This window comes from Varanus komodoensis, unplaced genomic scaffold (assembly GCF_004798865.1).
Source record: "Varanus komodoensis strain SLA01 unplaced genomic scaffold, ASM479886v1 scaffold4, whole genome shotgun sequence".
Lineage (NCBI taxonomy): Eukaryota > Metazoa > Chordata > Lepidosauria > Squamata > Varanidae > Varanus > Varanus komodoensis.
In genome coordinates, this window is record NW_025335941.1 from 59,271,486 (window position 1) to 59,285,116 (window position 13,631).

A 13,631-nucleotide genomic window follows, 5' to 3' on the forward strand; every position below is an offset into this window, starting at 1 on the left:
ATGGGTACCCACATCTGACGTATACCGTATGTGGCTCTTCTGTGGAGCAAGTCTAGCTATTTCTGGCCTAGAGTGTAAGCAAACCTGACACAAGGGGCATGATCAAAGTGAGGTTGTTTCTGTCTATAACCATTTGAAGACCCTCATCTTCAAATTCTCATTCTGCCCCTAATTATTAACTGAAGCCCCAAATCAGGACTTAGGAAGTCAGCCTCGGCTGTATTTCCTCACACTACCATGAACTCAAACTTGTTTGTCCACAATTATAGCAAGCAACAGATTATGTTTCTACCTAAATCAGTCTGGATCTTGTCTTAAGCACAGATACACCTAATTGTAACCTGTATGATAATATGATGATCCAGTGAATGCGCTTTTTGATCTACCACTCACATTTTATTACTTTAATTGTTCATTCACTTGTGGAAAATGCAAGAGATTGAACAGATCAGAAATTTTAAAATTTCAATTTCTAAAACGGGTACAGAAGCTATGTTCCCACAACCACACAAATATTGCAAAACCAAACATCTGAATTATGTCTACGTTAACCCTATGTTAGAAGGATGGCTGGAAGAGTGCACAAGAAGAATTCTTCAGTTACTTTTCCTAGGGCAGTATTCCCCATCTAGACATTTGTACTATAACACCCATCAACCCCAAGCAACATGGCCAATGGTCAATGCTGACGGATCCACTATGGGAAAGGATGCTCCATCTCTGCTACTCAGCCCTGACATGAACCAGACTTTTTCAACTTGTGTGTCAGGCAACCTGACACACAAGGAAAAGGCCACAGCTTAGGGAAAGAGCACATATTTTACACAGAAAAGATCATGGGTTTGACCTCCAGTCCCTCCGAGTAGGGCTGGGAAAGTCTCCTGTCTGAAATTCTGGATTACCAAGACAGCTTCCTATGTTCATAAGTTCACTGGCAACAAACATGCACAGCCTGTTTTCTGATTCAGAGCGCCAAATAATAACTCACCAAACTGTTAAGCATTTGCAGATGTCTGAGCTCATCACAAGCTTAAAACATCCCCACAGCATTCAAACATATTTGCTTCCAACTTTAATGTTTGGGGTCACTGCACTTCCCAGTGCATCCTACAGATGGATGGAGATACGTACTTTCAGAGATTCCAGGAAATACTTTCAGCAACTGCTCCCCAGGAGAAGAAACTGGGAGTTCCCATTCTCTAAACTCACAATATCCTTGTAATTCCACATCTGCCAGTTTTCTCATTATTCCTTGGATTTATTGGAGAAATAGAATGCCAACCACGCAAGCTGTTCGAGTAAGTTGTGAAAAACACAAAAGTGGAGAGAAGACATGCATTTCTCTTAGGGATTGCAGGTCTACACCAACACTTTTTCAGCCATAGCCATGAAAAGGATTTTGAAAATTATCTCCCTCAATTACACCTTTGTTACAATTCTCAAAACACTGACCCAGTTTGGACGATGAAACAGCCCACGTTTTGTGAGCGCATAGCTCCCATTTCTCTTCCAGCAAATCAAGGCAAACGGTTTCCAGGCCTATGCAATGCAGAAGAAGTAGTAAGAAAGTTGTTAACAACTAGCATCTATCAAACAGTGATCTCTCTGATGGGTAGAGTTAGTCCTTGACCTTGCCAGCAGTTGATTCCTAACCGAATGCCTGCCTCCACCCTCAAGGAGATCCATGCTACTTGTGGGCCATATGGTGGGAATATAAGACATCACAAGTTTCTTCTTCTTCGTCGTCACAAAATGGAAGCTGTACCATAGGATAAGAATAATATTAACAATTGTAAGTATGCACATAAAGAGCAATGCATGCTTATAAACTGGGGAGGGAAATGAGGTGTCACTAACATGGTCTGTGGGGCTGCAAAGTTGCAGGGGTTGTGGTGCACAACGTAAATGTTAGCTAAGAGCATTTATTGTGTGTATTAAAACTATACAATGGTAATTGGAAAGACAAATAATTTCCAAAATTAGTTATGGAGGGAGTCAAAATGTGGTCCTTAGAAAATATAGAGGTCTAAGTTTTGCTTAATAAGATATTTTCATTGAAAGAACATACAGTCAAAAGAAGTTAGAAAATATACCAGAAAGAGGTTTCCTTGCCATCAACCTTGTATACATTTTGTCACCACGTTAAAACCTTTTATTTTCCCATCATTTTCATTGCAGAATACAAGGTTCTAATTGTATCCTGGTTTTTATTCATATAATGAGTGGCTGCTGCGGATTAGTTGTTAATGTGCATTGCTTTAGTATTACTCATCTGGTTAATTGTTACTTTTTTATGGATATCCTTACAGTTTTATGTGTCATGCTGTTTTAAATGTTCATACAACGTTCTGAGAATGTATGCTAAAGAATGGCCCAGAAAAACTTTAATGAATGAATGGGTGGATGGGTGGGTGGATGATGATTTTTATCATTGCCAAGCCAGGCTGTGGACCCTGTACTCTAACATTGTGCTATACAGTGAAATGCTCCTCTTTTGCTTTACTTGGGGAAATGGTTACATGCATGTATCTAGAACGTAATAGGTAGTTATAGTTTCTGTTGGAATCTTAGCAGGAGAGATTTATCTCAGGTATTAATTTACCTATTGAGCAAAATAATATCCTGCATATTCTGAATTTGAATACATTTTTCTAGGCATAGAAAAAATGGCATAGAGTCAAGTAAGCAAATGGCTAGCATTGTTATAAAGTTTTATGATGTAATGGGGGGGGGAATTCCATAGTATTAACTTGCACTTAATCTTCATTATGCCAACAGTTAACATTCTTCAAGCATATAAGTTAAGAGAGTTACAGGGTTACAGAATTCTAGAAAAGTATTATTTCTCACACTCTGATCATGCATTCCAGGAAATCTTTACTGTACTCAGCTTTCCACAAATGTCAAATTCGAGACAACTGGGTGTGAGACATTTCAGCTCACAAGACCATCACTTAAAAAAAAGAAAGAAATCAGGCCATAAAATTAGTTGCTAATATGATGTTATAATCATAACCAAAAAAGTATGTACAAAAACAAAAATAAACAGAACAAACTTTTTTAGCTGTTCCACAAACTAACATGATTGCAACAAAGCATTCACACAACAGTGATGGAAACTGGAGATGATCGAGCTATCCGTGAGAACAGAACTTTTGAACCTACAATAATAATGACATCTTTGTGATATGAAGGAGAGGGTTGAAGAGATCATATGTCTAAGATCACATCACTATTTTGCTCTGCACTATGCCTGTAACTGGGGCCTGGCCTGCCCTCAAACTGAAACCATACCAAAAAGAAGAAGAAGAAAAAGCACATTGAAAACAATATTAATTCAATCAAAATCAGATTCAGAATGAGTTTGGCTGCTTTTGCATTCTAAAAGTAAGCAGTTTACAAATTGCAGTTCTCTCTCATGAATTACAGGATTTATCAGACAGAAACGTTATTATGCTACTATGTCAAGCATTAAAAATAACAGACAGCACAATAACTCAGCACTGTCTAGAATGAATTCTTTCCCTAAAAAAGAGATGCCTTGTTTAAAAGAATATTCAGCATGAACCATTTCATATTGCATTTGGCATAAAAAGGCATGCAGAAGGCTTACATGTTTACATGTTTTCTTTTTACAGGAATTTAAATCCATGTTCATAAGGTAGCATGTTCTGCATAAAATAAAATCAAGTTATTGCTTGCATTTGCATCCAATCCTTCCTCCGGGGAGCCTAAACATGTGTTTTATCCTCACTAGAACACCGTGGTGTATGTCGCCTGCATTTGAAATATTGCAACTTGTCCAAGGATATCTGCTGAGCTATATAGGATAATGCCAAGTGGCAAGGATGCCACACTTTGGCAGGGTGAGGTGGGAAAGTTTTGTTAAACTCAGTTTAATGCCTGCCTTTCTACCCTCCTTCCTCATCCAACGCACAGAGAACTCTAGGAATGGAGAAGTACCTCTATTTGCAGCATTCTAAATGGGATTTCAGTTACGCTCTGTTCCATAAAGACACATGTGCCAACCCATTCCCAGCCTTCTACCTTGATTTTCATGACTTTCGAGCATGATCATTATTTCCACTAATATGCCCATTTCATGACATTTGCTCAAATGCCTAAAAACCTTTCTCTGAATACAGATGCCCCGTATCTCAATCATAATGTGGTGATTTGCCTTTTAAATGTGATGAATTCACACACATTCTCCAGCATTCTGGAGTAAGGCGTGCAAAAAAGGTACACGGATGTATACAACTGCAGAAGTACACAAGAAAGAAGTATGGAAGTACACAAGAAAAGTGGCACTTGACAGCTTCTTAGATTTCTATAACCCTAATTCTAATTCTGCATTCTAATACTAAATATAATGCATGAAGCTGGGGAATATTTAGAAAATATTGAGCAGATAGTACAACAATCTGCACGTGACCATTGTTTTAAATTGCTGTTTTGTTTTGCTGCCACCACTGCAAAACATCTGGCCACAAGAAAAGATAAGGCCATGTTCAGGGTGCACAAGCCACAAGTTGTTCATTTCTGCTTTAGAAACAAGTATTTCTACAGCTTTTCCAGTAAAACCATTCCAATTCTCATTATTTTTGACTGGTCGGAGTTGACTGAGATAGTCATCAGTTTGGAAAATCTAAATGCGACACTCGCCTATCAGGTGAGATTTTCTAAACCAAATCTGTATTATGAAAGTTTTGGAGACTAGATGAGCTAATCCTACTGCAGAACATATTACTGGCTCCTCATACTACCAGGTACCCACTCTAGGGACAGTTCATCCATAACACTTGCCAGGGAACTGCTGAGTTATTGCTTCAGCCCTGGCCATATCGCCTTTGTTTGGCTCTCTACGCAACAGGATCAACACAGAAATCACAACACTATTGCAGTGTTATTTATAACACATGAACCACAAGGCAGCCCAGAAATTCAGCTTTCAGCCATATACAAGCCAGATTCATTTCAAGCGAATACTGAAAATGGTGGCATTTGGAGATGTACGTTGACCCCAGTAGGCTAGGATCAAAAAGTGTTTAAGCTGGCCCTGGAAATCAAACTGCTAACTTACCCTAAAAGGAAGGAAGGAGATTCTTGGAAGAATTTAATGGCCAATTTCACAAAGTTTTGGGAAACCAAATCCCTCCTTTCCACAGCATATTATTCTTTGCCTACTATGAGACTGCTCTGTTCTTCTGAGATACAGATATGTCGTATCTCCAATTGTGTGCTGTCCTTGTACAGCCAATAAACCAGGATTATAAGTTGTAAACTGGTGGTGACTGACCAAAAAAGAGATCCTGGGGATGTGGTGGACAACTCAATGAAAATGTCGACTGTGTCAGGAATAATTAGGAAAGGAATTGATACTAAAACTGCCAATATCATACTGATTATGGTTCTTTGGTCTGATCCAACATGGCTTGTCTTATGTTCTTATGGAAATCTACTGGACGTCTTCACACTTGAAACAGCAACACTCCATATAAAAATGCATTCAAATTATCACAAAACTAATTGGGATTTATGGCATATAATTGCCTAGGATGACAGATTTTTTTCTAACTTCAAGGCCTTGACTGAACCTGCAGGAAATCAGGGTTGTCTGTCACTGAATTCATAAATATGGGGATTGTTACTTAGCAAAAAGAAAACAGTGGAATTCTCTCCAAGAACTTTCCTAAGAAACAAGCTATTTTGGGTAACATGGGAGGGAAACTCAAGCTGCCTTTGCTCAGCAAATCACTATTCCCAAAGAGCTAATTTCAGAATTATACCCAGCTTTTGTATAACTAATATCATTTGGCATGAGGTAATTTATGGAATGAAACAATGTTCCTGACAAGTATCCCAATCAATTTTCTGCAAGTCTCACAGGCTTCAGAAGGCACAACCCCTTAAACAGTTTATCTGCATTTTTCTTCATCCCATGGAGATAGTCCTTGAAACACAATTGCCCAATTGTTTTTTTAAAAGCAGTACAAAGAAAGATTGACATAAGTAGAAATAAAACCACAGCTTGTTACTCTAAAAGCAGATTCCCAGCACTTTCCAGTTTTTTTCAATAGTGACAAAACCTTTTCTAAGTCCAAAAAACAGCCAGAAACCACTGCAATGCCTAAGAGCAAGAGAAGAAAAGGGTGACCTCTGAACCAACACACATTTTCTGAAAGCAACTCTTGATAGAAATACTTCAGCAGCAATGAGAGAAATGTGCTCAATCCTGAAGGCAATTACATTCTTGAATTTCATTACCTCCCCTGGTACTATTAGACTTTTTGGAAATCAGTCAACTTCATGGTCATAACAAGTCCTTCGGTAATTTTTCACAGCCTCACGAATATTGTTGAACAGGAAAACTGTTCCAAGAATTATCTGTCTTACTTGGATGAATGACACTTGGCTACAACATTTCCAAACCCTGTTCCAAAACATTGTCAATAATTCTGTGAATCCACATGTAAACAGCAAATAGCACTGCTTTCAGCATAAAAACTTGACTTCTTGTGTGGAAAGGCTTACAAAAGAAAACTGTATTCATAAGCCAGTGAAACCGAGGAGCTGAATCTCCTGGCATGTAGAAAAGCTATAAGCAGGAAGTAAAAGAAAAGATTTCTCTTGAATACACAGCATTATAAACTGCAAATCCATCTGAGCCTGGAAATAAGCCAATTCTAAAGAGTCTTTAGTGACTCTTCAGTCTGAGTAGTATTTTGGGAGATCTGTTATTATTAATTCAAGACTAGGCTCGCTTTTCTCTGCCTATCTACAGTTCCAATCTCCAATTATATTGACAGAAATAATGAAATACATTTGGCTATTATTTATTATTTTAATACATACTAGATGCTATGCACTATTTTAAAACCGAACACAGAGGCTCTGCCCACAGGCTTATAGTCCAATTTGAATTGTTTCCTCTTCCCAAAAACTTGCTAGACATTCTTAACAATCTAGTCCCGTTACATTATGTAGCAGGGCTGGCACTTGAGAAGTGAATATGCACAGTTGTAACTTCACTGGAGATTTTAATTGGTTCAGTTCTGACTTCATTTTCCGATAAAGCAAAATTAACTTTTTTAAAAGGCTTCTTCATACCTACAGATGAAAATAATTTTGGTCTATTGTGAAAGCTCATTCTGTTATATTGGTGGCTTTCAACATGCAAAATAAATCTCACAGAGCAATTCAATAGCCCCTAGATGATGTCATTCCCAGATACACCTCAGAAGGAACCACACGTACTGCTTCTCCAAGGTTGTAACAGTAACCTCAGAAAAGGAGTGAAGAGAGTATTCCAGGGCAGGGAAAGGAAAAGGCTGGGACTGGCAGAATACCGTGTATGTCTCCAAAGCATACATTCAAAGTGTCAGTCCTAGATGACTGAAATTAGCAATTTACCTGACTAGCAGGGTAGGAGGAGCAGGGAGCAGAGATTTCCTCCATACTACTCCTGTCCTGCGTAGGATGTCTGAAATCCCCTAGCTTCAGGATTTTATAGGCTGTCCTACCGGATTGTGTCCAAAGAAGATATACACAAAATCACAACTACAAGGTCTGTTTTGATCTGGAGTGGGTATCTCCAGGATGTCGGGGTTCAGGGCCAGGATGTGGACAGCCAGAGACAAGGAAGAGATACCAGGACCACAGCTACAGCATTTGAGGCAGGACAAGAGCCCAAAGTCCAAACGTAAGGTTTAATGGCAACTCCAACTCATAGTCATGGAGCAGGCTGAGGTCAACCTGGAAGACAAACAGAGGTGCAAGAACTCTGAGGCAGAATAGCTGAGCCACATACATGGTAAAGCAGGATACAGGCACAACAGCAAACAGAAACAGCTGTGGTGCTGAGGCAACACAGTGAAGCAGGATGCATGGCAAGAGGCAGGCACCGCAGCAAACAGAGGGACCTGTGATGGTAAGGCAACACGGCACAGCAGGATACGGGGCGGGAGCAGGCAGGCAAGGGGCAGGCACGTCTACTAACAGGAAGACCTGCATCGTTGAGGTCAATCCAGGAGGGAAGAGCTTGTTCTTATACAGCTCTTCCCCAGAACCCCAGCTGGCACTCATCAGTAGACTGAGAGCTACAGTGGGGTCTGGGACGGATCCTGCAAATACAGTGGAGGTTGTTCTTGTTCTGGGCACCAGAGAAGCCCACAAAGGGGCTACAACTGTACTCCCCAGGAACCCAACAGGGGATGCACTCCACCCACATTGCTAAAGCTGGTGCTGTTTGGCAGCAAATTAGCCATCTAAAATACACACATAATTCCAGTAAGGAGCAAATTTGTTCACGGATAGCACCTACACGGCTATCTCTGCTGAATATTCTTAAGCATCGTGCATCCTCTTCCCATCTCAGCCCAAGAAGTTTAACATTTCTATCTACAAGGGGAAACACAGAGGCAAGGATGTGTAAAGCTGAGGGGAAAGAGTAAAGATCACAAACGCATTCTTAGTATTGGAGGCAGTAGAACAACAATGAAACGTGAAATACTGCAAAAGATTTGTCCAAAAGGTTGCAATCATCATGGTAAGGCCAGGAGGACATTTCTGAGATACACGTATTAGTTCTGAAAGAACCAAAGGCCATGCCAAGTCTAAAGAGAGTAGCAGCAGCAACAGTGTCTGATACAGATTGTGTCTACACAAGAAAAGTAAACAGGTCTCAAGAACTGAATATAGGAGGGAATTTGCACTAGATTGGAGAGGCTAAATTTTACTCATTAAACAAAATGCAAAAACTGCATATGTCAACCCACAAACAGGAAAAGAAGCAAGGAATTAAAACAAAACATCAGTAAAGAAACTGAACGGACATATGAAGAATGCTCAGCAATTTCTTCAAATGGGACAGAGAGGAAGCTAGCCAAATTTCTAAGAGTGTGTTCCACACCTGCATAGCTCTAATGGCCCTTGGGAATCAATAATGTATGGATGAGCTGACCCGCTGCCTCTGCAGTCCACTCCTAGGCTCTGCCCTTCAGGAAAGACACTTAGGGCACTCAGGCGTTAGCTTTTCTTCCATACATGAGAGAAGACCAGCTCCTGGGGAGTTACATAGCCAGGCTGACTCAGCTCAGAGCAAAAAAAGAGGCCCACCCAGGCCTCCAAAAAAGAAAAGAGAAAGACACACTTATAGGCACGCTACACACATACATCTCACAGTAGCAAGAGAAAATATGTTTTGGCACCTAAGTGACATCCTGGTGGCACCCTTCCCACAATGACAAGGTTGATTAATTTCAACAAGTGTTTGCAGAACCATCATGGAACCTCCGTGTGCATCGTGATGGCATTCCAGAGTTTCATCAGCAAACACCGAATGCTGAAATTTAACACTGCAGGTACACACCAGAAGTGCTTGGTGTGACATACTTTTTTGTTTTTCTGCAATGCAATCTTTCAGGCCCAATGCAGACAGAACGCTATTTAACAGTGCTACCCTGCACATGTCTACTCAGAAGTACGTCAAACTAATTTCAATGGTACTTGCTTCCAGGCAAGTCAATACAGGATTTCAGCCTAAGAGACAAGGACCATCCCTGTATTTCGCTTACCCACTTGAATTCCCTAACCTTCTCCCTGTCAGCATTGCCTTTGGTTAATATGCTGCCATTGCAATTCCACATGATGGAATTCTAACTCTACATTTCATTTTTCTTTCACTTTGCTTTGCATCTCTGCTAAGAATCACCAATACATACCAGCTGTAAATATTGCCAGGTTGCAAATACTGACCATTATACAAGTGGGACCTGCAGGAGAATATTCAGTGGGGACATTCCAGCTCAGTGTTCCAGCTAGTCTTATCTTCTTCCAGGTAACCCACTCCATCACCCTACCTCAGTTCCCACTGGGTTGTTGGGAGGGAGGGGGTCCTTTTCTCTAAGATTTTTTGGAATTCCTTTGTTCTGAATTCCTTGGAAGTTCCCCCGATCCTGCTGAGGGTGATCAACTCATAGATAGGTGGGGCTGTTTCAGTTATGCAAAGATTGCCATATATAACTGGATATTGCTAATAGAGAAGATGGTGATGATGATCGATAGAAAAATGTATTTCCCAGATTTTATTTTTAATCAACCCCTGACAAATGTAATTATTTATTTTGCCCAATACTGCACAAAGTTCAATTTTAAAATAACGTTTCACACATGAAAAAAGCAAACATAGTTTTACCTCGCCATGCCTTAAAGGAGTAATCTTTCCTCTCGACACTCCCATGCGAAACAGAGTTTCTGTGGCCTGTAGGTTAAAAAAAAAGTTATTTCAAAAGGCAGTTGAATTTGGTAACCTCTTTTCATCCTTATTTTCACCCATGAGACAGGCTATACTTTGGTTGCAGTCCTACACACTTTCAAGGGGTAAGTTCCACCAAATGTAATGGGATGACTTTCAGGTAAACACAGAACTGTTATTTCTATGAAATATTTTTGCAACCAAGTCCTTAAATAAGAATAGTTAGGTAACATGCAAAATGAGAGGAAGGAAATGACACTCCAAACTGACATTCACAAAATCCAGATTCTTAAAAAATAGTATTTATTATAGTAAAAGTGTATGCCTGTGCTTTAAAATGAATTAAAAGGATCTGTCTTCTGTAAAGCTCAGTACAACAGCTTTTATGTAAAACTATTTAAAGCAAGTATGTGCGCCTTTCCAAAAATAATCACTGACAGAAAGCAACATGGACTTTGCATAATTCACTTTCCTCAAGACGACTTACATCATGGAATGCTTTAAACGATAAAACAAGATAGAGGAAGAGGAAACTAGTTGGACAAAGTGCTTTCTGGTTTTATCAGTGTGAACTCAGAAACATTGAATTTGGTTAGAGATATAAAGACTCATCCTGCTATAAAAGAAGTTCAATGGATTTATCATTTCAAAAAGAGAGCGAAAGAGGTACATGACATCATTTTAGAACACACACTATTCCTTGAAAATAATTTTCTTTTAAAAGCCTACCTAGAGTGTGTGCTTGCAGGCATATACACAACACTGTTCTCTCCCCCTCCCATGATTCAGGAGGTCTATAAGCATTTTTCTTTGTACTTTTGTTGTCAAAGAATGCCACCGCCTACCCAGAACTTCAATTTATTAGCTCATTTACACCCACAAGAAGTCCATAGCTACTCCAAGACCTAATTCTTCTCCAACCTCTTGAAGATTAAAGGGCTGAGAACCTCATACAACCTTTTGTGTTCTTCAGAATTGATTTCTTTCATCATTTCTTTCCACCAACATTTTAAGGATGTTTCAGCCAAATAGAGCATTCTGTCAATACAGCTAAGCTCCTTTTGTTTCTATTGAGAGCCAGTGGTGTGTGTGACTTTCGTTCTTTCCCTACTGATAGGAGATCTTCTTTAATATACTTGTACTCAGTTAAAATCAATTGTTCAAGATTCTTGCGGGTGGAGGGGAGAGAGACTTTCACGGCACTTGTGAATCTGGGACCATAGAGTCCTTGATAGGATCACTACTCATCTGTGCTGAGTTCTAAGAAGATCAAAATTATGCCCCATGTTTTCTCCTAAATGAGAATTTTAGGGTGGAGAAAGAGACCAATATGAACAAAGCTGCCCATTATAAGGTTGAGTTTTTATTAATGCACACAGAGGAAATTTACTATTTAAGCCACCGTAAACTGGTCGAGAAGGGAGAAATGCGAATGGGAAATTTAAAGAGATTGCATTACCATAAAACCCTCACAGAAGTAGGAAAAGTATTGTAAGAGTGAACACAGTTTGGTCTAAAGGCTTTTATTATAAAATTAAATGGAAATGAAATTTGAACAGGGGAGATATTAAGATTTATTGACTCTCTTGAATAACCTGGATAAATTCTGTTATAAATGTACACAACATTTCCTTTGAAAATGGATCAGATCAAAGACCTATCTAGTCCAGCCATCTGTTCCCACAGTGGCCAACCATGGGGGAATAAAATGGGAAACCAGTACAGGTTATGAACTCATCCTTCCTCTTCGTGTGCCCCAGCAACCAGCATACAAAGGCATACTGCCTCTGGTACCCTGCCTGACTAGTTTATCTAATTTATCTCAAAAAGATGTCTATGTTGGTATTACAATTACACCTTGTGGTAGTGAATTTCATACTTAACAGTGTCCTGTGTGAAGTACCTTTTGACCCACAACTCAAAATGCTGCTGTCATGTCACATTTTCAAGTATTAGTGCTCCATTCTTCCTGTTGTTCATCCTGTAGGAATGACAGGAGCTTCTAGGCCTCATTTCCGGCTACCTAGCTCATGCTGTGAGCTATAGGATCGCTTCCTTTCTGTTGGGGGCATGGTAGGAATTGTAGGCTTTTTTTTCTGCCTCAACTTGCCTATGATTGCACCTTAAATCTATTGAGGATTTAAAGTTTAAATTTTTTAAAGATGAGGGGTCAGGGTTCCCACCCCCCACACCAGGCAATACATGTTTTCTATTTCGAACCATAGACAGTATTGATGAACTGGCATTCATGGTCAAAGGGGTACCCATGACTGTGACTGTGTACCAAATTTGCTCAGCCATACCAAGCTGTCAGATGGAACATTCTGAGCCTTGAATGTTTTACTGGTGCCTGAACGGAAAGGCTGGGCTCAGAAGCACCTTTCTTACCCTAAGCTTGCTGCAGCTGCCACGCTCTTCCTCCTGTCTTCCCAGCTGGTCCCACTAGAATCACAACAGCGGAGTCTTCAGTTCTTGCTGCACCCTATTTTTATTGGGGGTGGTGGTGCTTGCATCTTAAATATGAGCGATTTGAACTAAACTACTGCCATCGAAGGCCTTTTGGTTCTGTGCCTTCATTGGCTATGTACCCCACAAAGGAATCCTAACTGTTACTGAAAATGCAAGTTTCAAAAAAAAAAAAAAATGCCCAGGCAAGGCCTGTGCTTGGTGGGCCAGGTGCAGTGAAGCATTGTCAAGATGGCTGGCTAGGAAATCCTGATTACACTTTGCTTGGTGTGGTGCCACTTGGTCTTGAACTTTATAGCCTCTCTCCTATTGCTTTAGACCCTTAGACGAAGGGATCCCATGAACTACATTAGTATCAGTTCCAGTAATTCTTCAAACAGCTTTCCATCCTTGAGGGGGATGATGAGTAGTCTAACTTGGGACCCACATCTAGCTCCCAGTTTCTAAGCCAGCCGTTGAACCTCCCTGGAACTTTGGTGGCCATTGCCTAGTAGGCTGCTTCTAGCTGAACCGCAAGCACAAATTCCTCATGCCGCTGGAGGTCTCAGAGAGCCTTCCCACTCTTTAACTCCCCTCCACCAGCATTTAGCCCAGCAGAGGCCCTTCTCTGCTACTAACTCAAGTATGTCACCAGGAGAATAGAGTGAGCCCAAGAAGACTGACTACCTGGATGAAGACATTACATGGACCAGAATTAGGACTCACTCAGCCGGCTCTTGTGAAGTCATCCTGAAACCCAGCTGTTCCACTGCCAAGCAGAGCCAATCTGAAGGAATGTTGACTTAACCTGAAGTATCTGGAGCTGGTAGCAATCACCCGCCCAAGGGCCTTGCCCAGGAAATGAATACTTGCCACTGGCCTAAAAGCATTAAGAGTTTCTGGGTCTATTTATCTATCTATTTGGATATTT

The 13,631-nt window shown here is 40.4% G+C and overlaps 1 protein-coding gene across 4 annotated transcripts in view; it reads right to left on the bottom strand.

Annotated features, from left to right (window-relative positions):
• TMEM135 (transmembrane protein 135) overlaps positions 1 to 13,631 on the bottom strand; it is a 179,042-nt gene that overhangs the window by 93,637 nt on the left and 71,774 nt on the right. For all 4 annotated transcript variants that reach the window (XM_044441519.1, XM_044441518.1, XM_044441520.1 and 1 more), the window contains exon 5: positions 10,196 to 10,261. In XM_044441519.1, the coding sequence (XP_044297454.1) occupies positions 10,196 to 10,261 (66 nt within the window). The remainder of the gene's footprint in view (positions 1 to 10,195; positions 10,262 to 13,631) is intronic.